The 27958-nt window shown below is 41.3% G+C and overlaps 1 protein-coding gene and 1 long non-coding RNA gene across 3 annotated transcripts in view; one reads left to right on the top strand and one right to left on the bottom strand.

The window, feature by feature from the left end:
- Nucleotides 1–27958, top strand: part of arb2a (ARB2 cotranscriptional regulator A) — a 184978-nt gene that overhangs the window by 121680 nt on the left and 35340 nt on the right. Inside the window, exons 10-11 of one of the 2 annotated variants that reach the window (XM_088630683.1) lie at nucleotides 4768–4852; nucleotides 24824–24868. In XM_088630683.1, the coding sequence (XP_088486809.1) occupies nucleotides 4768–4852; nucleotides 24824–24868 (130 nt within the window). The remainder of the gene's footprint in view (nucleotides 1–4767; nucleotides 4853–24823; nucleotides 24869–27958) is intronic. The other variant, XM_088630684.1, reaches the window with a different exon arrangement.
- On the bottom strand, nucleotides 18573–20716 carry LOC148673824 (uncharacterized). The gene is made up of 3 exons (XR_015936132.1): nucleotides 20322–20716; nucleotides 19958–19998; nucleotides 18573–18702 (listed from the first exon to the last, which is right to left on the bottom strand). It is a non-coding gene; the product is annotated as an uncharacterized LOC148673824 (long non-coding RNA).

Raw genomic sequence — 27958 nt, 5'->3', positions numbered from 1 at the left:
AAGACACCATTATTAATGATGATTTATAAGTGATATGGTAATAGGATAGTTTTATTCTATTTAGATACCGGTTAAACATGAGACAACGTATTAGGTTATGGAGATAAATAGAACTAGTGGATCATCTGGACTTCAGTAGGATTCTGTATGACAGCCAGCAAGATTTAGAAAGGGAAGATCTTGCCTAAACAGCCTGCCGGACGTCTTTGAGTGATGAAGACGTACAGTGCACACAATGTGGTATATTTAAATCGTCAAAAAGCTTTTAAAAACTTTCATCATAAGAGGTTAATTCCTAAATTGCAGATGGTTGACATTTGGGGAGATGTGTGAGTCTGGATTGAGAACTGGATATGAGGTAAAAAACACAATACAGACAATGGGTGACTGCTCAGATCTGGGCGATGTATTTGGAATTACCTGGAAATCTGGAATTACCAAAGGGATCAGTATTTGGTCCACTGATCTTTCTCATTTATATCAGTTGTGGTCTATTTACTGTAGCTAAATAGTTTGCAGTTGATTCCAATAGGACAATTGTCAAACACTACAAATGCTACAATTCAGAGAGACTTATACAGAATTAAACACTGGAAAAACACTTGGCAGATGACATTGACTCTAATGATGCACAATCACACTACTCAATGAAAAAAAATGCTTTCCATTTTTTAATTGCAAGAAATGTTCATGAATTTTCTGTTTAAAAGTTTGTCATATGCATTAATTTTCTTTACTGTAATTACATAAAATGAAACAGATTTAATTTTTCAAGTATTATTTATATAATGTTTATACTTTAAGTATATAAAATGTTGCTTCTGTGGAAAAAAGATAAAGGTATTTTAAATTATTTTAAATCATTTCTTTTCTGAGACATTCGCTGGTGGTAGACTTGTATCTTTGCTATTTAGATTGCGGTCATGTGGGTATGAAAGATATTTTAAATGACTGGAATTATCTAGTGTAATTATGTCAAAGGTTAATAGCTTTTATTTTACTACACTCAAAGTCTCATGATTGTATTCTGTAGAATTAGAAAAATAAGTGCTGTTATTCAAAGAGAGATAGAAACGCTTCTGAATTTCTTACAGGTAGGATAACTCTTAGCTGTTTTACTGAACACCTGCCTGCCATTTATATTTTCATACAGAGCAATTATGATAGCTGTTAACTTCCCGCTAAGACTCAACACTGCAGTTTTCCCCTACAGGATTGTTTCCTTCATTTGCCATATGTTTCTGATTAATAATGATTATCACAGAAGTGAAAAGCTACCTTTATGTATGACTTCATGTGTTATGGGTTGATATTTAAATTAGTTTTAACATTGTGCGCTTTTCATTGCTATATTGTTTTTATTACTAATATTTTCTCTATTTATGTGTATTACACCTCATAAATCTACCTCACACGGAGTCTAAATACAATGTTAATTCATTACCTAATGTTTCCTTTAGATTTGCTGAAATGCATCGTAACTGGACCTGATGCAGTTTTGACAAAGAAAGCGTCCTGTTTGCCAATTCGTAGTTTTTTAATACAAAGAAGGTCCACTAGCACAGCGGCGACGCCTTACACGGGTGCAATCCCCCTCCGGGGCTGTCAGTGTAAAACTCCCCCTTCCGGGGGTGTTCCTGCTCGTCCCATCAGGGGCTGTCCAGTGTGCCTTTATAGGACCTGCCCAGCTGTGGCTCATCATCCAGGTCGGAAGATGGAAGACATCTTCTGGGAAGGGCTCTGCCCTTCTCCCAGTGCTCCGCCTCCACACTGGGCACAGCCCCGCGTCCTGCCACACACTCATCCCTCATTAAGCGAGCACTCTACTTTTGAGTGCTCACTAAAACAAGCAATACCTACATACCGATTTTTATCAGTTTAATTTCCCCATTTAGCTCTTGATTTTTTTAAATTAACTATTTAAATGCATCTGAAAAGTACATAAACTTAGCTGGTTTATGTTCACTTACGAACACTTGGAACAAATCGAAGAGTTTGTATTTTATACATGTATGTAATTTAATGGGAATTTAGGGTTGCTTTACGTGATTTTGCCTATGAGCAGAAGTTTTGGAATCAATGGTTTTCATATAGCAAGGGACGAGAAACTCCACTCCTGTACCACAAAAGAAATCAGTGTGGCATATTGAAAGGTGTCTGCATGTTGTTTTGGTCCACAGTAACTGCAGCAATATGTCAAATTCATGACTGATGTTCTGGATTAACGAATTTGCTTTTAATCTATTTTATAGTCATTAAAAACCCACCATAAGTAGACCAGGCCAGGAGGGGTTTTCGGCGAACACTTCACAAGTTATTGTCTGCTTTAGCGTTTTCTTTTGGGCTACAATAGCCCTGTCCCACTCAGCTCATGCTGTTTCGTTGCATGCTCTTATAATTTAGGAACAAACATTGCAGAAAATGGTTTTTGATAAATCACCGTTTGCACTGCCAGCTAATCAGTTCCTGCAGGTGACAGTCTGGAGTCAGAAAGAACTTGGTTTTTATTTTAGGTACACATACTTATGCATTCTTAAACATACATACAGTATGTATCTTTCTTTTGCATGCTTGTTTACCTGCAGAATTATAGTAGGGCAACCGGTCCTGTGCTGTGGCACTTTCATTGTGCGTATCATTCATTCACTTTGAGCAGGTGAAAGACATGCCCATTGCGCCGTGATCCGACTGATTGTCTTTTTGATTCTCTGTATGGTATTTTATTATCATGCTTGACGGCAGAAATGAGACTCCTCTGACTTTAACGCCTGCTGTCTTCATTTAGATGTGCTGCACACACTACAGCAGTATGTAGTACCTTTGCCTATGTCATTGAAAGCTATTTGATACTTTACGGCAGAGTAATGTGAGAGGATGTTTGCGCTTTTGGGAATATGTTCCTCATTTAATCAATATTCACCAAAATAATAAAAAAAAAATTTGTATTGGTCCGATGTGCTGTTAGGGACACTACGGCACAGGCTGTTTGTTTTCGTGTTATTTCCCTTCGTTCAATAGTTTCATTGATCTACGGTTTCTTAAAAAAAAACCTGCCATTCTTTGTGAACTTCACTTTCTAATCCCGTACACCCACCCTGCCTTTATGTTATTGCTGCCCTCCCTGCTCCCAGAACAGTAGGGTTGCCTTGACAAATCTATTGAAAAGCCATCCCCCAGCCTTTATTGGTGGGGACTGGAGCCTTTGAAATCCCTCTCTTCACTGCACCACAGCTGACATCTTCTTCCAGACAGAATGAATTAAGGAAATACAATAAAACACTTGATCTACCAGTCAGGGATCTTACCAAACTGAGGACGGATTCCATGGTGCCCAACCAGGGCACCAAGAATCTAAAATTACACAATACGTGCTTGTTTGCTGAATTAGCAATCGACTATTTCTGCTAACTCGATTGACAGGATTAAAAAGAATAAAAAAAGGAGAGAGAAAAAAGCAGACTCCAATCTAGCGACAAAGAAAGTGTTTCTGCTCACTAGCAAAATAAATGGGTATAATGGAAAAAAGGAACAGTTTGGAACAGATAAGTATGTTTCCATCTGATCCAAACCGAACTCCGTGTCATATGTGAGTGAGTGCTTTTTGACCATTGTGTTACTGATCAAAAGGCCAAAACAAAACCCTTCCGTTAATATTTTTATGTCCCAATGAAGCCAGCTGTGTTTTCTTAAAATTTCGACTGTCGACCTTCCATATAACCGAATCTGTATAATCTGCTTCCTGTACAGGGGGAATACGCGGACAGTGTTGTTCACCTGTTCTGGGTCACAGCCCAGTATGGATGAGCAGGCACACAGCCAGTGGGACTCTGCATTTCAAAATATTGGGTGCAAAATGAATCTCAGTTCTAGAGCAGGAGTACGGGCAGTGAAGCCTCGGAAAATACTCAAAGTGAAACATCCTGTACTGAAACACTTCCGGGAAAGGCTAATGGTGACAGGGATACATTTCCTTGCGCAAACAAACGTCAGAGTTTTTCCAGGGATTTGACTAAGCCTTGCAGGCTCGGAGGGGCCCCTGGCGATCCAGCTGTGCCAGTGTGGGGGAGGGCTCGGCGCTGATAGCTGGGCAGGGCTGTAATCTCTCCCCAGGGTATGTCAGGGGTCTGGGTGCGAGCTTCAGGGGTTTGATGGGAGAGTGGGCCACTCAACATCCTTACTTCTTTAGAATCACACTGGTCGCTCTCTGTTACAACCCACAGTATCCCTGTGCTTCCTAGTAAAGACATGGCACCCTGCTCTGTAGGGATTCTGTCTGCTTTGTCATTCTTTGTATTTGTATTTTGGACAGTATTGATCTGCCCCGGCCCTGGTTCGTCCAGGGTGTGTCACTCTTACCTCCTCCAAGCTCAACATCAAGCTCAAGATTAAAGAGGAATGCTTCTTTTTAAAAGATGTCTTGAATTGTGTTTAGCACAAGATCATTCTTGCTCTCGATGGAAGTTCGCAAAGCGGACCTTGCAATGAAATGTGAATATGTGCACAGAGGAGTGCACAGCACACGTTTCATAGATCACAGCTGGTAGACAAATATCTGCTCATATTCTCATAGGAGACAATGTGGTAATTTTCAGTGCCTTGGTAATGAGTGATCCAATCAATCAAATAAATATATCAGGTAAGGAGGGTCAACTGTCTTGTCCAGACAGCTTACTCCACTCCTGCTGCATCTGGTTTGTGAGGAACGCAAATCACATCAACTGCCCTCACAGCTGGTTAATTCTGTGCAATTGTCTTCTGTCATTGCAGCACTGCTGTAACTGGGTGTCAAGCGCGGAGCCGTTGGACAACCCCGTGGAAACGATGTTACCAGACTGCCCGCGTGTCTCTGCAGGTACGGGCCCCTCATGTCAGATTGTGTGTCTCCTGCCTCTTTGGAGCGCAGGGGCTTGAGTGGCCTCATTGTGTTTGTAACCGTCTCCGAAAACTGCACACAATGCCCCCAGAAAAGGTGCTTCTGAGATTTGTGGCGAGTTGATCGTATAAAAAAAAAAATGTGCTGGATGTTTGCTTGCTGGCCTGTCCCTCTCACAGGGAAGTGTTCTTCCGAGATTCTTAACGAATGAGCCGATGAGCACAATTATTTGAAGTTTGGACTATCAAAGGCCGTTGATCTAGTTATGCTTTCTTGCATAAAAATTGATAGAATGTAATGTAGCTGAAAATCAGAGGCTGTAAAAGAAGAAGTAATCTGACCTTTCTAAAGCAACGTCATACCGAAGCATCATCGAGAAATATGTCACGTATGTTGATCGTCACAATAGTAGAAAATCTATGCATATTCTGTTCTTTCTGTGCAGTAATTTGAAACGTTAAGCTGTGAATATAAAACACATCTTGGAATCTCAGGTTCATTTTGCCCTTGTTTTCTTGTTGCTCTTGTCAGTTGTTTTACGATGGTCATTAGGAAGCTGCTAAGCTGGCAAGATATGACTTTGGCTGAAGTCACTGCACAAGAAAAGAAATCAGTCGCATATTGAGGGCAGAGGAAAATGCAGTGATGGCGTCAGACTCTTCTGGCTTTTGGAAGCATTTCCTGCTGTGACTTTTTTGTCTTTTATTTAATTTATACTTCGTGATTTATCTTGGGCTGAAGTAAAACCTTTTTGTAGTTTCCTAAGGGCCAGATTCTCTGCCATATCACTGTATTTTATTTTATTAATGAATAGAGCTTGTGCTATTTGGGTATCCAGAATTCTTCTTCCATTATAGACGATGGCTACGCACTGCAGCCTGAGATCTGGTTCCATAATTATGTGTTGGGCTTGATGAAAATTTATCAATGTTAATTAAAGAAATGGGGCGATAAATTGAGGTACCACATTGATTCCCCTCTTTGTTGACTCCTGTCCTGTTTTGTAAGTTTTGAAGGTTAAATTCCTCATGTGTAATTCTTTACTTGTGGTCCATGAGGAATCCTTGACTGTCCACTTGTGAAACAGAAATGTAGCTCTTCCCCTCCCTCTAAAGTAAGTTCTGTTCTGGTGTATGTATACACCACCAGGGCTTAAGGAAGCAAAAACAGTGTTTGGGATGCTTCACAGGGTAAAAAAATCAAAATAAAACAGAATAGAAATAAAGAAAGAGATAAAAATTGTGCAAAAGGGAGAAAAGGCATACACTAATTAAAAGCCTGACTAGACAGATGAGTCTAGATTTAAAAACTGACAGATTTGACATTTCTCAGTTGGACAGGAAGTGAGTTCCAGAGGTGTGGAGCAAGGCGGCTGAATCAGAGATGTTGAGTGTTTCCCCTCCGACAGGGGGGGCAGGGTGTTCAGGGTGCGTTTCCCCTCTCTGTACAGATCACTCATGAACAGGACACCCAAACGCTGCAGAGTTAAGCGCCTGTGCTGAAAAAGCACTCTTGGCTAAATGAAATGCCTTAGGGGGGGAAAACACAGAACACAGAGAGAATTAAAAAGTTCAAAAGGAAGAAAAAATCAATAAAAAGTGTCTACTGGGAGAAAGTTAATAATGACATACTTTTCAAGTTCAAATTCTCAATGTGTGGTATAAATACCAGTGGCGGTGGTATTCACGCTGGTTTAAATGGTGTTTGGAGTATAACAAGGTGGAGACAAGCTGTTCTGTTGCTCTCAGTCATCTGTGAAGCAACACTCATACCAGCATGGCTTAACACTGAGGGCACTGTTGACGTCTTTGTTTATTGTTTTTAACATGATAAATCTTGGAATTTCTCCCTGTGCGCTGGGTAGCTTTTTTTTTTTCAAAAGGAGCCTTCGTAGAAGGTCATTGCAGCAGCCCTGGCAGACTGTTAAAAAGACTGGCAGAATTTTATCAGTTACTCGCACACAGGACACAGCCTAAATATGCAGATAAAACTGGAACAAATCTCTTGTTCTAGTCGTCCTCTGGTTGTGACCCAGAGTCATTTGAAGGGACTGCAGTGCTGAGAGAATTGTGAACTAGAAAAACGCCCCCATTGAAATCCAGCTAAAGACAGTTACCAGCTGAAGGCTATTGAAGAAACTAACGTCTGTCGAAAACACTTAACCATTTTCGCCTGTTTCTGGAAGTGCGGTTGGTGTCCAATTTTCCTCCGGGCAAGCAGGGCCGCTTTCAGAGGGGGCTTCCACTGCTGGCCTAAGTTTGACTTGAGGTTAAAAATGTTGGAGAGAGTATATAAAGCTTTTTAAAATGCATTTTTGCTAAACAAGTTCTGTACGACAAGGTTGTGGTCTTGTTGATGCTAATATTTAGAAGGAGGAGGATTGCCGAGCAAAATGAGAATCTTATTATGTATCTTACCTGTTACCATCCTGCTTTTTGTGTTGTATGTATTTATCCTCCAGTAAGCAGCTGCGTTAAATTCACGGTACAGGATCCCAGGTGCACTTCATGGTCCTTGTGTCTTTGTGATACGCATATCTTTGAGACCTACATGTCTTTGAGAGCACAAGTACTCCCTGAGTAGTGTGTCAGTTAGTAGTACTGTGCTGACTATTGTGTTTGTATACTTTCTGAGTAAAGTGTGAGTTACACTTGCTTTGTTTGATGGTAGGTTTTCTGTGGGACCTAGAATACCTGTAGACACATCGACTCCCTAGGATAGGGTACCCCTTCACACACAGAACTGTTCCCTGGGCCAGTGGCATGTCCTCGTGTGAACTCCTGTACCTTTTGGGACATACAGTATGTCGTTTTATTTGCCTGGACCCCATGATTTGTCCTGCATAAAATCTCGCCATATTTACATTACCGGTAGATAATGCTTTTCAAAAGGAGAAGTGCCCATTACATTGATCTCTGAGCACTTGGAAACTGCCAGTGGCCTGCAGAATGACAACAGTTTGGCAGGGCGCGCTGCTGTACAGTGGCACGAGCTGGATTCCCGTGAGCTCATGGTAAGGAACATGCCTCAAGGCTTTCCGAGAAACGTCCTGACCCTGGACACATGCAGACAAGACGAACATGTTCCCTGACGAGATGCCGTGGCCTGTTCTGTCTAAAAATTGACTTGTTATAGGAGAGGACAACGCAGATGAGTTCATTGTCCCAGCTGTGATTGGTGCAGGCCAGGCTGAGCCCTGCAGGGTCAGGGACCGTCAGTGTGAATGAATGGGACGGATATAGAAAGGTGCCAAAATGACTCCAGGAGCCAAAATGACACCTGACCTGATAGCGTGTGCAGAGATTCTGAATCTCCCAGTAGCTTAAAAACCTTGAGTTTTGTACTGCAAAACAACCCTTTTGCAGCATACTGTAAGATTGCACTTTCCTTAGTTTCACAGTTGACCATTGTGTATCACCCATTCTGCAGGTACTTTGTAAGAGTAAATAATTTATCCTTTTTTCATATAAACTGTTAAAATAAATGATGCATAGAAAAATCCCCATTTAAATGTCTGTTTCCCTTTTCAGTAGAAATAAGCCTGTCTGACTGAAACCCCTCTGTATAAAAATGGAGGTTTATCTCTGCTCTTAAAGGATTAATCATTGCTAGTGTTGATTATTAATTAAAGAGGAAGAAAATATTGGGAGTAAACAGTGATTAATCATTAACAAAAATAAGTTAGTTTTTACCTACTTTAATTGAATGACTGTTTTATTGAAATAATCTGGGATACTGTGTTAATTAATGCATAATTGCATTTTTGTTTTTCAGATTTTTGGATAATCATATTTGAATTACAGCTACATTTTTAATTCTAAATATTTACTGTTTAAAACTAAAACATTGGTTTGTGATTTTCTTTTTCATAAAAAAAATCCTGAAACATGCAAATAGTTGTAAGAGAAATAGGTATTATCTCAAAGCAATTATACAATGATTAATGAAGTAGTAAGTAGATTAACTGAAAACAATATATGATATTTTCAGTGCCTGCAATTTGCAGTATAGCATGAATGTAACAGAAATTAAATTAAGTGAATGAGCACATCTTGCCTTCTCCAGTACACTTACCCACGCATGATGTACTCGTTCCTGTGCAGTCAGGATCAGCAGACGTTGTCCTTGATTCAGGAGCTCATTGCCCTGGTGTCAACTCGCGACACGATATCTGCGCCAGTTTGTTTCCACATCACACTTAAACCAGACGCCTTTGACGGTTGACCTTTGACCTGCGCTTTCATGGCCCCACCGCAGAGCAGAAACGCAAGGCCGGGCACCAGCGTTGTGAGCCAGCCGCCCTTAAACAGGCCTTCGCCGCTGAGCCTGCCGCCTGGCGATGCTGTAGGGTTGGGCCGCCCTGCGGCCTAGTCCTGCTTGCAGTCCTGGGCTGCACTGCCGGTCCAGCGCCAGGAACGCTGGGGACACACCTCAGCCTGGCTGCCCAGAGCGTCTGTGTAAGCTTGTGAGGAATCGAGAACAGTGTGCTGCAGTTTAGTTCAGTCTTTACTGTCCTGCAGCACACTGTTCTCAATTCCTCACAAGCTTTCACAGACGCTCTGGGCAGCCGGGCTGAGCTGTGTCCCCAGCGTGTGCCAAGGGGGCTCCTGTTTAACAGCAAGGTCCCACATAACAGTACCACAAAAAAAGAGAGGCGGCACCAGCTCAGGGCACTGTACAGCAGTGTCTCAGCGGTGCAGGCAGAACGCACTGAACGAGGTGAATTCTTCCTCAGTATAGGAAGAAACAAGGCCTTAGTTAAGGCTTTGTCTGACCATCTGTCTCCGTCAATTGTCATGTTTCTTCACTCAACACTAAGTCTAAGTTCAGGTGACACATTTTTATTATGTTACCATAGGCTGTTTTTGTCTAATATGAATCTGGATTTCACCGCGGGTGAGGTTTGTTTTTCTTATTCCTATCCTCTTTCTAGGGTGCCCTTGGTTCTTTCATTTATCTTTTCTCCCGAAGGGAAGCTGGGAAAGCTTTATAGAGCCCCCGACATCTTCTGCTTCCCTCTCGGTAATCAGGGCTCAGAAGACAAGGCCTTCGTTTTCTGCTCCTCTTCAAAAGTGAGAAAGGTCCTAAACATCATTGATCCGTCGGTGAGAGAAGTAGACTGGCAGCCTTGTGTCTTTATGCAAAGAGCCTACATTTAAAGAGAGCAACTGAGATATATGTTCCAGTATGAAGAGCTTCATGTTGTCTTTTTTTTTTTAAAAAAAAGGGGTTCAGATCGAAGCCACTGAGAAAGAAAAAATGTCACAACTAGAGATAAAAATAACTTTTTCTGAGTATCATCTTAGTTATCATCTGTTGGTTAGTGGCATAGAGACTTATATGATTACTGCCTGTTATCGAAACCTTTCTTCCCTGGAATATCAAGAAAGAAAATTACAGTAATCCTGTGACTTTGCAAGTAATGTGGCTTGCAGCTGCAAATTAGAGTGGGCCTGTGAAGTTGCACGGAGTGTTTTGACAAGCATTCATTGAAATATGCCTTGAACTGCTTCACTTTTTTGTTTTGATTGACTAATGTCTGCCTGTTTTGTTGTCTCTGAAGCCTGTCTTTCAAGCCACCTTTTTAAAATGTTACTGCCTACCCTGGTGCTGACCTTCTTCTTCCTAAATAATTGTCTTGTTCTGAGACAAACCTCAGCCGGGGACCCGGGTTCGAGATGGTTAATAAAACCGATGCCCCTGTATGCCATGGAAGTTTGTAGCTGAAGCTTTGATCAGGGTACCTCTTTCCTTATTTCGAGGTGCCTCGGTTGTTGATATCTGGTGGATATCAGCTACAGGGACCTCAGTTAATCAACTAGAACGTCTCATCTACCGCCTGCTAGAATAAATTAGTGTTCAGTAAACTGAGGAAATGGTATTATTGCAAAATGTGGGGTTTAACCAAACAATAGTCATTACAACATTAGCGGATAACCTTGTTTCAGGTGCAAGGTGCCAGTACTCATGTCGTCTGCATACTGTTTCTTCAGAATGATCACACTAGATCAGATGTTACCTGTTGCTCTGCTTAAACTGACCATGGAGAACTGCGGTAACGAAGACTGGACTTGTCACATTCAATTAAACTGCTAAAAAAGTCAGCTAAAGAAAAGTTATCTTTTGGTGAGTTCAGTCACTCTGTAACTCAAAATAAAAAAATAATGCACTGCTTTTGATTTTTAAAGTTCTGTGTAAAATTATATTATATTATATTATATTATTATATATGAAATTGTTTCACTGTATTATAAATATGGTACGTTATAAATACCATATTTACATTCATAAATCACATTCAATGAAACTAATCGCCATGCAACGTTTGTAAGAATCGCTGTGCATCTTGTCTCGCACATAAAAGTGATCTAGTCCATTGAACTTTGAATATTTAAAGAAGCAAATGCAATTTGTTGAGTTAATGCAGCCCTGCACTCCTTATTATTGACCTGTATGACATCTCATGCACGGTTTGAAACATCTTTCACTTGCAATATTCTCTTGTAGTTTTGACAGATAAAGATTTTATCCACCTAAGATGTGAAAAAAACATCTTTATCTTTTTTAGAATTTGCTAGCTTTTTGGAAACGTGGCAGTGATCCGTGCCCAGGCAGGAGGGTGCTTTGCTTGCACCTCACTCCATTTACAGAGGACACTCAGGATTTGTAGACCCAGCTGGAAAGACAAAAAGCCTTACTATTCTCTCTGCTACCTTTTTGTATCCTTGTTGATCTCCTCTTATCTTTGAGCTCCCTTTCTCGCAACATCACAGCAGTAATCTGTTCTCTGAGATTTCTTTATTAGAAATTTTAAATGGAAACCAGTTGCTAAGCAACTTGGAAGGTCAGCCGAAGCTTTTGAGGTTTAATGTCTGTGGGATGTGGGTGCTGGAGGAAAGGGGTGCCTCTGTTCCTTAGTGCCAGGCCTGTTGAGAGCAGTCTGGAGCCGCACCCCGAAAAGCCACCCACATTGAAGCGCTGGTGGTATTTATCAGAGCTCAAGGTGTACATGACTTCATCGAAACAGCTGAGTTACACTTTCTGTCCGGCAGTGAAGACCGGGGCTTGACTTGGTGCAGGAATATCTCATCAGGTTTTGTATGGCAGTGTGTGTTCTGAGCTCCGAAGTTCTGCTCCGCCGGTTTCATCAGTGCGGGTATTGATCGCGCGTCTTGACTCCGCCGTCTCGCCATGTTACTCCTCACCTTGCCGTTTTGAAGCCTCATCATTGCGAACTGTAAACAGACGTGTTCGATGCTGGTTAGGAGCCGCCCTGCACAGCCTGAGCTGAGCTTTTGCTGTGGCCGTGTGCTGCTGTCACATGTCTTTCTGGGATATTGGAGGAGAACTGGGCTCGCAGATGCACCCTGCTTTAGAACTGGACTTGAGCCTGGCTGCCGAATACAGTGTTAGATGAGCACGTTCACATTATGATATAGAATAAAAGCAGCTATTGTGTTTTTAAATTCTTAGCGTGGACAGGCCTTCATTGCGCTGCCAACAGCCTGAACTTCATCTCTTCTCTTCACTATGGCCTAACTGGGGGCCTGGGGGCGAGAGACTCAGTCTTGTCCTTTTTTTGTTACAGAGGAGTTAAAGTCTCAAAGGACTATTAAGCCTTAAAGGATGCTTGTAAAATTCTCTTAGAATTGAAAAACCTTCCTATATTTCCTGCTTTTATTTTTTTCTTTATGATTTTTTTTTTTAATAAAAAGAGGAGGAGACTCACTTCATCTAAAACTGAAGTGCAGCCCCACCTGGGAGACACACAGTGGCCATTCTGCACCAGGCAGACAAGAGCATCTTTGAATGTCCCATTGAATGCCCAGTGTGTGCCGTCACAGGACTAGATCTTTGGTTTGGAGATTCTGGATCGGAGCAAAGAGTGTCACCTATTGGTCCACCAAGACAACTTACAACAGCAGCCTGCTTTTCCTGAGAGGTTTCCCCTCGTGGTACCGATCAGACCCGGCACTGTTTGTGCCCGGAGACCTGAAGAGATTACGCTGCAAAGTGGCAACGCTGCTTTTTCTGTCTTTTAAACTTGGTTAAGTAGCTGAGTATGCATCCGCAATCTTCAGCTTCACATATAGAAACCGAACCTACTGTAGGGCCATGGAATTTTTGTTCCCATCTGCATTGATTCAACATACCTGTGGAAGAGAAGTAAGAGACCTGTTAGTGTCACGAGCAGTGGTCCTGTATTTATTCAGTGCTACACTCAAAGCGTCAGGATGATTTAAGACAGGGGTGATTATTTTATAGGTTTTTCTGGTGTTTTTCAATTTCAGACAGCTTGGGATGCTACAAGGGACAAATGGTGAGCTAAGGGTTTCCTCAGTGCAAAGGAGGTTATTCAAAGGAGATCCATTTGTTTTTCTTCTTAACACTCTGAAAGGTATGGAACTTTTAGAAAAGCTTTTGCTAAAATGAACCCTAAAATAGAGGGTATTGTTTTAGAAAATAATGTATTTTCAGCCAGGATGATATGCATAAATTATGGCTCAAAGAATCACTTAAACAATTGGTACAATATTGGATCATTTGTAATCTTCTTATTAACCTAAAGACAGATTTGCCAAGACGTTTATACCGTAGAGAATTTAGTATTATTAGCTTCTTAGTTTTGTTCTTATATTACTTAAGTTGTCAGACAATTACCAATACACAAACTAAACTATGAACCATTAATTGACTTACCTTATCCTGTGATAAAATTGCTGCTGTAATTCCTCTCCAGTTTTATTTTCTGTTGCAGTCAATATTATATTTTGGAATGCTTAGCTCTAGGCAATCAAAATGTAATTTTCTTTTTATGCTTTTCATATTTTTAATTTAATGTCGCTCTTTTTGCTAGTGCTGTGAGCACATCGCTATAACGAGGACCTTGTCTTGTTTTAATAAGCGCTAATAAACAGGAAACGCTGCCTCTTTGTAGCCAAGTTAACAACAAAAATCTGCCAGATAGTTTTGTTTTTAATATATCCCAGTGAAAGCGCAAAAAAGAAGTGAATGATCACAGAAATTACCACTGACAGTGGTGAAAAAAGACAGTAGCCTGTGAAGTACCCATTTCTTTAGCATGTTGACGTAACTTCTCTTTCACTGCGCAAGTGGCATCTGGACACGCCCCCTCCCTCCAGACACAGTTCGACAGGGGAGTCTGCCTCCTCTTCCTCATTCGGAGTGTCGGGGCGTGGGATTCGGACCGGCGAGGCGGGATGTGAAAACTGCACCGCTAGCTGTTCCAAGTTGAGTGGGGGTAATGGAAAAAGAAACACCGCCTGCAAACTTTTATTTGCGGGGGGGGGGAAATAAGCGAACTGCTTACGCAGACACAGGACAGGGCATTCCAGCTTCAGCACCGGGGGTAGGAGCAGGAGCAGGTGAGACGTGGCCTTCTGCAGATGTCAACGTGGTGGCAGCCTCAGATTATTCAGGCTCTGATCTGTCACTACTGGAGTGATCACAGACATCTGACAGCTATGTGCTCTTTGCTGTGGGCCCTAAGGTCTAGGACTTTATGCAGGACATATGCAGCTGTGTGTGTTCTGTAATGTCCAGGGTGGAGCCCCAGAAGGCAACAGCTTTGCAGTGGAAGCTTTTACTCCAAAAGACATTAGCTGTTTTTGTGTTCTTGTTGCATGTTGAAAAGAATCCATCAGTAAAATGCAGTGTTGATCTTATGTCTTTAGACCTTTTACCCTTTAAAGAAGAAGCTTTGGTGGTTTAACCATTTGAAATGGGCCGTGGCAGGCATGCATCTCCAATGAGAAAGCATGTTAATGGCCCGGGGTCATGTTGCAGAAGTAATAACCTGAGACTTGCAAATCCCAGCAGCTTGCAGTGTGGGTGAGTTGGCGAGTCAGGCCTCTGCAGTCTCCCAAGCAGCGAGCAATGCAAGGATGTCCTCTGTGACTTCATTAGGGCATCATCAGGGAGCCTTCCAGCAGAGTAAGGCCATGGGTTGAGTGAATGGCCCATTATCGTCCCTTGATAGTTTTATCAGTCCATCAGAGCAAATAAATGGTTCACTTAGTGTTTCCACAATGCAGAACAACAGTGGTTTCAACATAAAGGAATTCTAACATGCTTAGGCTTTATACGCGCTTTAGCAACTGGATAGATCAGACTGTTGTTTCTTATTTTACTAGGCTCGTGTAGTAAATTAATTTATACAGACATTATTTTGTCAAGTTATATTTGGAGGATCATGGAAAATTATGTTTTGACTGCGTTTAGTATTAAATATCATTAGTGCAGGAGTGATGATGCTGTACGTATTTTGTTGGATCTTTAAAAATGGTACCAGTTTATGTTAGCAGTTGCTGAACAACTTTCAGTTCTGTAATTGTGGAAATGTCTTGTTTACAGTTAGGTTAGAATACAATTAGCTTCATCACTGCGAATTCAAATAGTAAAGAAGCTTGGAGAATATATTAAGAATGTACATAAATTACAGCAGAGATGATTAGAAAAAAAAATCCTTGAAGGTCCTTGGGTTGTAATCAGCCTCAAATTAAAATATTTATTTGTTTCCCTCTGCTGGAAGAATGGAACGTTATTTCTATAATTACGTAAACGAATTTGACTGAGAACTCAGGAGTTTTCTTCTGAAGAGAGGGCCTGGGCCAGCCTCCCATGTGCTTGGATATGGGGCAGATTAAAACTGGCCGTGACACCGGCTTTCAGGTGTTAAGGAAATATTGCAATTAAAAAAGTATTTCCTAAAGCTACCCTCTGAAGAGCGCTAATATGCAGGGTTTGTTTTGTGTAAGGTGGGAGTTATGAACTGCACTGAGAGTGCACTGCATGCTGTGCTCGGTGCGATGGGACAGGCTGCTCAGATCCTGCCGTGTTTCTGTTCAGCTCTGTCCTGAAGGGCCAGGGCCGAGCTTGTGAGCCCAGACAGAGACAGATACCCTTCCCCAGGTAAAGCTTGTCTGTGTTTTTGGAAGAGAGAACACGCACTGTGTGTATTCTGTTGTAGCACGGACAGGAAGTGGAGGATTATCTTTTGAGGCTTGTCTGAACCTGTTTGGTTGGGTGACCTTTTTTCCATTTTGGGTGAACACAAATTGCTTCTGTCATAAATGAAATTATAATAAGACACTCTCTATATATTTTCTTAAGTACATAACAATAAAAATAGCAAAATGAAGCCGTTGCAGTGCTGAACGACTAGCTTTCTGCATAAAGACATCCAGAGGGACAGATGGATACAGAAGGATGGCCGTTATGTTAAAGGCTCACAACAGATTCGTCTCTAAAGCAGCTAGCCCAGATCTACTAAAATATGGCTGGATTAGTGGTATAAATTAAGAAAAAACTCAGGAGGAAGAGAGCACTCTACACATCATGTAAAGGGGCAGAAGATGGAGAGATAAAGACTTTGCCAAGCCAAACTAAAAAAAGACATTAAAACAGCCAAGAGGGCTACAGATGAGAATAGTGCAACATTGGCAAAAATGCTAAAGAAAAATTTTTTTTTCAGAATTACAACAGTGAAGGAATTGTTAAAGTGGGAGTAAATAGTTGACAAGAGAATAAGGAATTCATAATAGAAGAGGATAAAGATATATTAAACATGCTGGAAGAATATTTCACACAGGGTTTAACAATAGAAGACTTCAATAACATGCCTTGTTATTGTTATTGTTAAGCTGCAGGAGTTCTGGGGAATTTTAACATAATTTACACGGAGGTTCTTCAAGGGCCAGGATAGCTGGAAAAAGGACTGGGGGCCAGATGGTATTTCCCCAGTCATATGTAAGGAGCGTTAATCAGAGACTCTAGCTAAAGCATTTCAACTCTCAAATAGAATTGGAGCAGTACCCTCAGATTGGAGGATTGCAAATGTAGCACCAATTTATAAAAGACTGACAAAACTGAACAGGAAAACTGTGGAGTATATCAATCCTACTTTTGTTACTAGAAACATAACAGAAACAGTAGTGTGTGAACTAAGTAAGATGAATATTCTTTCAGACATTAGAGAGACATGGATTAAGAGAGCAAAGGTCATGTTTATCAAATCACTTATTCTTACCAATCAGGACAATAGGTAACAAAAGAGTATTTAACATTATATATGTAGATTTACAGAAAGCTTTCGATAAGGTCTGTCATCATTGATTTTTATCTTAAAAGCCTCAACGCAAGATCAGTTTAGGAATCCAGGGTAATGAAAGAGTGTGTATTGAGAAGTTGTCAATAAACAGGAAACAGCATGTTATCATAAGGGAAGTAAGTTCTGATTGGGCAGATGTGCTGCAAGGATCCATGTTAGGTCCAATGCTCTTATTCATCAATGGTTTAGCATCTGATATTGTTAGAAAACAAGTTAAATCTGTAGATTATACAAATATAGAGGAGTGGCAGAGAGGAACAAGGTAAAGAAATTGCATAAGGATTTAGATTAAATAATAGTATTAGGCAATTTAACACAAATAAGACAAGCTGCTAAATTGCTTGTGTGTAGGTGTGTGTTTATAAACTGTTGGTATTATTGTGTGTATATGTTCATACAGGTGTATGGACCTTGCAGTGTAAAGATTTGCCCTTATCTTTGTTCTCCTTTCTTGTGTGGGAGGGTTTAAATCTTGAGCTCAGAAAAAAAGTATCTTAGTGGACGCTGTGCTGCATAACCCTGCATATCTGTGAAGAGGCTTTGATTCTTTGCTTGTCTCGTTTGTTATTAATTGAGAGTCTGATTTTGACAGCTGCATCAGTTGTGCCGAACTTCTGCTTGCTCATTACAAAATTAGTCCTCTTTGCCTTAATCTTTCCCTGCAGCAGCCATGTTTTACAAAAAAAAAATGTTTCTGCTGTCAGGACAATGTTAACTGTTAGATACCAAAACGGTTTTAAACATGCACTGTGCTTTTTACGGTTCATTAACATTTCACAAGCACAGTTTATAGAATGGCCAGATGGATACAGATTGTTAGTGTCTGTGGTTAAATCCTGTCTTATCTTGACTTACTTATTCTATACAAAACTGTAGAAGCTCATATCTTTATCATCTCTATGTGATGTGTGTATTACCACTATAAGTTTATGCGATTTTTCCATATTGTACATATATATCCACTAGATAGTTTCAAACATGTCGCAAGGGAAGGATCCAGACCTTCTGCATCCGACAGGTTTTTGGGTTTTACAGAAATCTTTTTGTTATCATGGTTTATTGTGCCGCAAGGGTGTTGTAATAGAATTATAGCCTTATTATGGCCAGTTGAGTGCATTTAATTCTTATCTAATCAGCAGGGAGCATTTCTACTTCTGTAAACATTTGCAGCGTGCGGGTCTCCTCCGCTATGAGCTGGTCTTCACAGGGCGGCTGTCACCCGTCACGTGCCTGTGCATCACATCGCACTGCCTCTTTCGCATCGCTTTGGGGTGCAGAGAAACCGAAGCGGGATCCGTTTCAAACCGCCTCCTCCTTACTGCGAGCGGTAGGAGGAAACGGAGCGTGGAAGTCTGGGAGCCCCAGGCCTGGCCTCAGAGCTCGTGCTGGAAACCGCTGTGGTCTGTGTGTGAAAGCCAGCCCCCCCCCCCCCCCCCCGTCAGCTGACCTCCCTGCGGCCGGATCTCACAGGGCTGCACACCTCTGCTGGTCTCCCGCCGAAAAGTAGACGCTGCGCCTCATTTGTGCTGTACAGGAGGAATAATCACAAAATAACTCAATTCCAAATCCTTGGCGCCAATTTAATCCCCTGGACCCCCCTCGGCTAAAAATGTGATCTTTTGTTTGGCCTTAAATGTAGTTTTTAATGTATACAAGTCTCTCTGCCAATTTCTGTGACTTGCTTTCTTCCCGATGTTCTCTGAAAAGAAAAGAATGAAAAGTTAATGAAAGGCTTAATAGTTAAAACCATTTTTGTGAGTGCTAAGTGAGGTTGGCACCAGCTGTTGTAATGCATCTACAGAACATCTAAACCTACTGTCTGGCAAGAGACCACTATCAGGCAGTAATTAGTATAGCTAACATCTCAGATGAAAGAGTCAAGTCTAGGTCAGCAAAAGACTTCAAGGGTCTTATCGGGTTAAGGTTGGAGGGCAATCTCTCCCCTGGTTTAATCTGATGCCATGTCTGGAGAGATCTGCTGAAATCTTCAGTGACCTCTGGCCTGGAGCTGTTGCTCCTGGTCACATGCCAGGTTCATTATTCCTGTCTGTTTTCGATGTGCGTCAGGCGGGGTGAGTGGCAGACTCAGTGTGGAGTTCGTGTCTGAATGTGCCACAGCTGGTCAATTCTGTGATGCAGATGAAACAGTACAAGCTAAGCCCTTTGACATTCATGTCCTTCCTGCTTGGACTTCATTGAAATTTTGTCAGACATCTATTTTTGTGTAAAACAGAAATGCTGGATCCAACAGAACATAGCATATTTGACTTTTTTTAGGTGACCAGAAAGATCAGAAAATCAGTGTAAGTTCAGCGGGCTGTGATATTGATTTGTCATGAGCTGTATGGAGGAACCCTAGTTATCTAAAGATGTACTGTTAACGTCTGGGGGCTTTCTGTAGACAGAGTCCATGGGGGACGATGGTCTTGATTCCCAGTCACAGCAAATAGCTATTCTCTGAGGCAAACATCTCTGTTGCTGCCATCGCTGAATGCTCTTGTACCACAAGAGACGTGATTAACCTGGGCCCATTACAGAGCCTTGCCTTCAGCAAACACAGAAGAGAGAAGCTCCTTTTCAATATTTTGCTCCAGTTGCCTTCGTGCGGTTTTTCAGAATGATACCAGAGCTTTCTTTTCAGTTTAAAAGGGATAGGCAGTAAGTCATGGTCAACATGTATTGATGCTTTGCCCCGTACACATGGAAAAACAGATACTATGGCAAAGTGCTGTGAGACATTCGGTACGTAATGCTGTATGGAAACTGGGTTCTGGGTCTTGCCTTATTCTTGAGCAGCACACAGTGATTAAGTACATACAGTTCCGTTTTGCTTGTTTATCTTTTCAATGAACAAGGGCAGCACAGCACAACACTAACTGTGAATACTAATAAAACTGTTCTCTGTTTAAAAATTATGGCCAAACAGTTGCAGCATTTCATAATTGTGGCCTCACCCGTCTTTTGTACATGGAGGGCTCTCTTGAAGTGCTGGACACTAGAACAGAGAGAACAGAAAATGCAAGGAAAAATCTGCTGAGGAAACCAAAAGATCATACAGAGCTGCCCTTTTGGTTTCCTGCATTAACACAGGGGGAGCCCTTGACTGTCAAAAGTCCCCAACTCAGGATAGAAATACAGGAGGAAAAAAAGCTTCTGGGTCTTTCATTCTTTTTTTAGTTCTTCTGTCAAATATGAAGAATCACCCGTATGAGAAACTCATCGGTAAACTTAATTCAAATGTAAGCTTCAAGGAACATGTTGAGGGGTTCCCTCTCCTGTGCAGTCCCACAGTCGTACAGTGTTGTGGTGTGCCATTACCTTCTTTCTTCATACTTTAAAGCCCGTTTCCACGTCCTGTGTCGCTGTCAGCAGATGGCGGCCACAATGGTAGACTTGACACCCGTTCTGACAGCTTTGCGAAGACAGCACACAAAGGCAGTCCCCCTTTGTTTCTGCACTGCAGCGAATAAAGGGTGGTCCTTTTTTTCCTCTCTTTTTTTCTTTTTAACCCCAGCACAGTGTACTTAAAGGGAGAAATGTTTATTGCTGGTAATAAGGCCGGGCGTTTGCAGCCAAGATTTCCCTCTCTGTTACTCATTCTCCGGCCTAATGAAAATGTAAAAATAAAAGGGGCAGGGTAACTCCCCGCAGCATTCAGCCGCTGGCCCGAGTCCAAGCTCTTGGCTGTTCTGCGGCACTTAGTTCCAGCTCAGTGCGCCGCGGCGTCTGCGTGCCCTCGGCTCCACGCTGACCTTTTGGCCAGGACCACTCCTCCCTCGTTCCGACGATTTCTTTGAATTTTCTGTCCTCCTCCTCTTCATGTAAATCTTCACCCCGTTTCGGGATCAGTCCATCACATGAAGGAATTTCTGCATCAAGTTGAGAGGACACAACTCGTTTCCCTGCAGCGCACAATAAAAAGTTTGCTTTCTTATTTTTCTTGTCTCAGAGTTTTGCCTCATCCCCCACCCCCACCCCCACCACTGGGTGTAGATGTGGAAGGGAAGATTTTTTTCGGCATAAAATGCTGAACAAATGCATTAAAGTGCACAAGTAATGCTTGTTCAGAGCTAAAGTTTGTTACGTATAAGAGTGCTTTTATGTACATGGCCCTCAACCTCAGCCTTCCTCACACGATTACATCAGACACTTCGAAATGAGTTTCGATTCCCTGGTCAGCTGCACTGGTGTGACATTCGCTTTTTACTACCAGAGCTGCTCTCCTGCCACACGCTGTGTCATGGACTTCCTGAATGCAGGAGACACTTGTTGTAGTGTCATTTCCACTTCTGGACAATTTTGTGATTGTGATTTTACGCTTTCTGATTTATTTGAATTACTTTCGAAACTGCACTGCTTAGCGGAATATGCACTACTTGAAAGTCACTAAACAAAAATAAAGTTTGATACACTGTATAGTAATAGAATTCGAAAAGATACACATAATCTACTGTACTGTATGCAGTGTGTTTTCACACAATCCTTGGTGGGCTTTGGCAAGACCACGAGGCAGAATTCATGCGGAGGATATGCACAAGATGTGAATTGTTGTACTGGCACCGGACTTCACACCTGATTGCACAGTGTCGCAGGATGTTATTGAGTTAATGGTTACATTTTGTTCCTTTTTTTACTGAATCAATATCTGTTAGAACAGCACTAAATGCTCCTTAAGTAACTGGAAAAACAGCGTATTGCTTGAAAGACTAAAGTGTGAAAGATTCAGTGACATAAACATTAAAATCTTTGTGACCACATTTAGTTTCCTTGTTGTTTCATGGAAGAGCACACAGACTTCATGGTAATATTGCATGTCATGTAACATGTCAGTAACTTTCCTCTTCAGCATGCCTGTTGGGAAACTTAAAATAATGCTATGTAATGAAAACACATTTAAAATGCAAATTGTTATAATTTATCTGATTCCTCTGCATCCTAACGTGCTTTATGGGTCGACTGTCTTTGTATGCTGGGAATTTAGGGATATCGTTTTAAGGAATCTGATGAAAAAGATTAGGATGCAGGAATTCCTGCACTGTAAGAACCGTTCTGGGTCTGCCAATCGCAGTTCTGTTAAGAAGTAGTATGTTTCTCTTTACTGAATCTCATAAGAAAGGGGTTTGATGTTACAGGTGAACTTCTGCTCTTAGGTGCAGTGAAGCCTCCTCTGATCCCGCTGCCTCTAACAGCGTTGTCGATCTCATTCAGGCTTGTTCTTCCTGTGGCTCTCAGACCCTTCCGAGCTGTCCCAGACATGTTCTGTGAGATGTTTGTCTGAGGAGCATAGACAATCAATATCTCTGCATTTAGAGAAGTCTAAGGTCAGTCTTGTGCTGTAATAATGGGCGTTATTTTGATGGAAAGTCAAAGGCCAAATAATACGATTTTTTAACTCTTACCCTGCAGGGCAGTTTCTCCGTTTATAATATTGAGGCTGTTCTTATTAAAAGAGTGACGATGTTCAGAGCAGCACTTTCACACACAAGTGTCGAGGGCTGGCTCATAAGAGCCCACGTGCAGCGAATGAATTTGGGCCTTGGGTTAAGAAAAAGCAAGATAAAAAGTCAATGAAAAAAATAAGTCTTATTGATATCTATTAAACATCTATCTGTTTATCTTCAATATGTAAATGTGGGTTTTGAGTGGATGATTCAGTACCTAGGAGCAAAGTTTTGAAACAGTGGCTAAATATCATTCATGAAATCCAACAGCAAATTAAAACTAAATATTTCAATTGCTAATGCAATCGCTGCATCAAATACATTTTACACAGTGTTTAGATTTTGCATTATTACTTCATAAAAATTAAGTAACAAGTATAATTGCAATTTGATGTTTACAGTATGTATCAGAACTTACGCAAAGATACTGGAGTTTAAAAGGAACAGCTGTAGTTTCCGTGTCTTTACTGAACAGAGTAGGTTCTTGTTAAAGAAAATGTGAAAAATCAGTAATTTGAATGTAAATTAATCAGACCTGTTGGCTTTGTACAATTTGCAGTCGCAGATTCACATATATTTCCAGGTTCACCTATAGTTACAAAGATAAATTATGTTACAGCTATAATAAATCGAAAACTAATACTTTCCAGCTGCTGCTCAGTTTATCAGGAGAGTGAGGAAATGAGTACTAGGTAAAACATCAGAGGCTGGTATCCCTTGTTGCACTGCTCATGGGCTGAACAATGAGGAAGCAGCTGTCAGCATCACTGTGATGGAATTTGTGGGGCGCTCAAAATTGGAGTTTATCAGTACAGTAATGGGTTTAACAAGGTCATAAACAGCAGATCACTTGATTCAGTAATCAGCATGACACACTGTAAATGCTCATATCACTGCAGCCTATTACTGCTATTAGCGTGTTCTTTGCTGAGATTTGTCATTAAGTGATTAGAATAACAGCAGGAATGCTCTTCACAGGTGATTGATGTGGGCCTGTTGTTTGTTTAACAAAAAGAACATTTTCTCTTTTTCCCCAAAGCTATCATGAAGCGCCTCTTGACCCCTCTGGTTTTGGATAATACAGATAAAGCTGAGCTTCATTGTGCGCTTAAAGCTTTAATGACACAAATCTAAACATAATTCTAGCCATTAGCTGAAATATTGTCGATAAAGCAGAAAACAAACAGGGATCTAAAAGCACTGGAAGTGTGTCTCTTTGCACAGCACAGTGACTTTATCTGATTACAGCATGTGGAGCAGACCTGGGGAAGGAACATGTACAATCAACAGTGCTCAGAAGGTGATTGTTGTTCTTTAATTGATGCAACATATATAGACATTCTTGTAGTGTGAACAGCAAACGGAGAGCTCAAAGCTGCTAACAGCAAGCCTGAATCCCACCAGTCTTGAACCTGTAGCCCCTCCGATTATGCTGAGAAGTGTTTGATGTTGCAGAAGTGAGTGAGTAAGTGGTCATGTTGTTTCCACAAGGACAGGAGAAGGCTTGTGTTTTTTATTATTGATTTTGAATTCCAGCAGACCTGAGAAAGGGTCTCTCCTTACTTGAGATAAATACATTTTGAGCCATACATAATATTTAGATTACAGGCTTTTCAGTCTTTAACTCACAGCTCAAAACAGTGTAGCTACATCAGATGCCTCCTAAACACCTTCTTAGCTTAATAAATTGAGCAGCTGATTTTGAGCTGAATTTGATGCAAAGGTAAACTTTGCTCCTCGTGCCTGGTCAGAGTGATTGCAGTGTCCATGAGACTGCTGGAGGGAATTCTGACAAGTAAGATGTTAACAGGAAGCACTGCTTGAATCCATTTCATTGCTGCAAGCTAGCAACTGTTTAACGTCTGCCTTTCACTGGTGAAAACACAGCAAAAGCATTGGTTTAAACAACAAGATGCCTTGGAAACTCGTTAACACCACTTTGCATGAAAATCCTTTGCACTGAAAAAATATCGCTCATTTAGTAAGACGTTTAAACAAATTACATTTACATCAGTTTTACCTTGAAATGGATCAAAGAAGAGAGAGAAGCTGGGATAGAATATGTTTTCTGTGGTTGAAATGATAAAAAAAAGCACATGAACAGCACAGCCAGTGTTTGTTTCCTCGTGGTACGTTATAGAATGATAGAATAGATTCCATTTAAATTTCATCCACTCGCTTATTCCATTTTCATTCCTTCTACAGCCTGTGAAAAACACACATTCATTGATTTTGTTCTCAGCACATGCAGGAAAAAAAGTTGCGTTCTTTCACTAAAGGAAGAGCAACGGAAATCTCTCTGCGCAGTTTGACTGCTTCACGCGTTATGGCCACACGTCAGATCTGCAGATAAAACTCTCTGTAGTTCTTTTGCTGCAGAAAGAAGAGCCCAGGTGTCGGAGGAAAGAGGGGTGCTGGTTAGTGGTAAGTGAAGCTGTGGCCTGCTTGTCTCATATGATTATGCTGAGCTGCTGAAGCCCCGGAGCAGAGCTAATTTCACCCATAATCTGCTTCTTAATCTTTTGAGAACCAACAATAACACTGCCTACCAGTGGTTAATTACATTACTCTGCAAGGCTCAGAAAAGTCCAAAAGGTAAAAAAAAAAAACACAGGCTTGGGGAAAAACGTAACAAGATTATTATTTTATTATCGAGACATGGAGTTTATTTCCCGTCTGAATTTATTACTGGTGCACTTGAAAAAACATGTTTTTTTTTTCCTCCCCTCTTTGTCTCAGTGTTAACAGTTGTGTGCCAGAGCAATAGATGTAAACCCCACTGGTCAGTAACAGTTATATTCTCAAACCCCAAAAAGCAAGAGGAGTGCAGGCCACGCGCAGTGTGCACTGTAGCCGTCTCCTAGGTCTGTGTTTGCGCTTCTGGGGCGTCTGCCAAATAATCCAGAACCACACAGTATTTCAACATTTTCCAGGCATTTTGTAGAAATAAGCATATTTTTTAAAGGTTCACGTTACTATTTTGCTACTAGTTTTCTACATTGAAAACTACCACATTGACCTCAGTTCTGGAATGAATCTTCTGGTTCGACCCGTGTGGTAAAATTCAAATCACTTTCCCCACTCCAGATACATTGCAGTCTGGTGAAAGTAGAATGTGATCAGAAGGACTTTAGTTTTTCATCATTCGCGCACATGCTGTTCATTCATTCAGTGTAGTCAAATTCTTGTTGGTCGTTAGTGCTGGGAGCTGGCAGTCCTCTGCTGCAGGAATGGATTTGACTGCTCAGGGCTGGTTTTACCACTTGAGCTACTTGATTGGTATTGCACAAAGAGCAACAGTGTGGCTTTGCACAGAACCTTTGCACACTTTAATACTGAAATGTATGTTTTTGTTTATTACATGAAGCATTTACCCAGAGTTAAGAAGCATAATGAAGATTACAAATGAATGGTGGCAGTTAGACCTACCCAGCTCATTTGAAAAAGCCAGAGTATCAGGGTGTTTGGACAACATGGCTTGTTCCAGACTCCCACAACCTTTTGTGTAAAGAAGTGCCTCCTGTTCCTGAATTCAAATTGACACTTAATATAGATTTTAGTTCCCACCATCTAGTATTTGTTTCTGTTGCCAGACTACGCTTTTGAAACATCTGAATTGCTCGACGGGGTGTGTTAAAATGTTTTTTTTTTGCATAGTATTAAATAATGTCAGGCCTGTTGAAAACAAGGGAAAAAAAGGTATTTTCGCTGCAGATCCATAATTTTAATTAAAAAGTTTGTTTCAGTCATTAGAATTCCGCTGTTGCTGCTTACAAACATTAAAGTCAATCAGAACTTCAGTAGCTTAGTGAATCAATATTTTTAATATGTTTGTGTTGCAGAGCTGCAGATTTTTGGCTAATGGATCGCACCTATATTGATTTCCATGGGAAATGTTTGTATGATACCGAAATAATTAAAAAAAAGTCGGACATTATTGGTTTGGAGTTCCAAAGAAGATAGAAGTATAAAGATTGGTTATTGACAAATTTGCCTGGGGTGAATGAACCTTGGGCACTTGAAATAAACTTGTACCATACAGTCATTACTGGCTGGTGCTGTGGCCTCCCTCAACCTTGAGCCAGTCAATAACCTATTATAACAATGCAAATTGTGGCCAAATCAGAGATTTGACATATTGGAATTGCATTCTTTTACAACCGCTAGGTTATACATCATTATTGGATGTGAACACAATATTCATTATGTTTACCCATTGTTTTGTGTGTACTTTATTATGAAGACATATCCACACATAGAGCAAGCTCATGTGTGTATAGGGTTGCATTCAAGCACTGATACCACAGGTTGTTTGTCTAATATATTTAACTGGAAATGTTATATACTGGTCATCACCTAATCACCTATTCAGATACCTAGTCAATAGGGCGAATAGTTGTCACAGGTGAACTAGATGACACTGTGTGACTGATATGAAGATACAGGGAGATGTCTCACCACACACTGTACTGTATACTGCATACTGCTGCGGAGAGAATGTCTGTGAGAATGTCTGCAAATAGCTGGGGGACTTTTATGTTTGCTGACTGACACTCCAGTGGAGCAGAGAGTACCTTGCTCAGAGTTCTGTTAAGTTGTGGGCGAATGCCAGTCTGCACAGTATTCTCCAGATGTGCCAGTCTGCACAGTATTCTCCAGATGTGCCAGTCTGCACAGTATTCTCCAGATGTGCCAGTCTGCACAGTATTCTCCAGATGTGCCAGTCCAGTTAGCTCTTGTTGTGCCAGGGAGACAGAATGAAGGTCCTCCTGAAAAAACAGGAGAAATGGCTGTCTGGTGTAGGGTCCCATTATGCACACATCAGTTATAAGTTATTCCTCCAACATGTCGGGGAACCCCCCCTGTATTTACTGCTGCCCTGCCCGGCGCTGGGTACCCCACCTGCGCCAGTGCCTCTGGGGGCAGTGTTGTGTTTCTTGGATGACTGCAGACTTTTACAAGCTCAGGATCAACAGGAGTCTGGATATCTTCTGACAGGGTTCCTAGAGAAGGCTGCCGCTGATTGGGTCGTTACTGTCAAACCAATTAACAGTGTATCATTTACAAGACCTTGGACCTTCCACCTTAAAGCGAAAGCAAAAAAGAAATTGTAAATCTCTCCTAGGCCATTTTCAGCCAGCATGGCTTCTGAACCTTGTAAAACCTGAACCAGCAAGCCTTGTAAAAAACATTTCATTTTTTAGTTGACTCAACAAACAGTTACGTTTCTGCTCTATGCTCCGTCTTGATGATGTCAGAGTATTCTTGATTTACTATTTACTTAGCAGGAGCCAGACCTGGGCACTCCCCGCCTTCCTACGGCCAATCAAAAGGAATGAATTGAAAGTTAGATATTAGTCCAACATATGGATTAAGCCTGTAAAAAAGATTTTTGCGCTTGTGTTCAGCGAAAGTGCCTCTTCAGTTGTAATGGTGTAGTAATCAGTTAAAGAAGTATAAGGTCTGGAATTATACACATGGCAGGTATGCTTCTGATGCCCCCCACGCAGAAAC

The sequence above is a fragment of the Lepisosteus platostomus genome, chromosome 4, assembly GCF_059453375.1.
Source record: "Lepisosteus platostomus isolate fLepPlt1 chromosome 4, fLepPlt1.hap1, whole genome shotgun sequence".
NCBI lineage: Eukaryota > Metazoa > Chordata > Actinopteri > Semionotiformes > Lepisosteidae > Lepisosteus > Lepisosteus platostomus.
The sequence above is the reverse complement of the archived record's forward strand: the minus strand, read 5'-3'. Positions and strand labels throughout refer to the sequence as shown.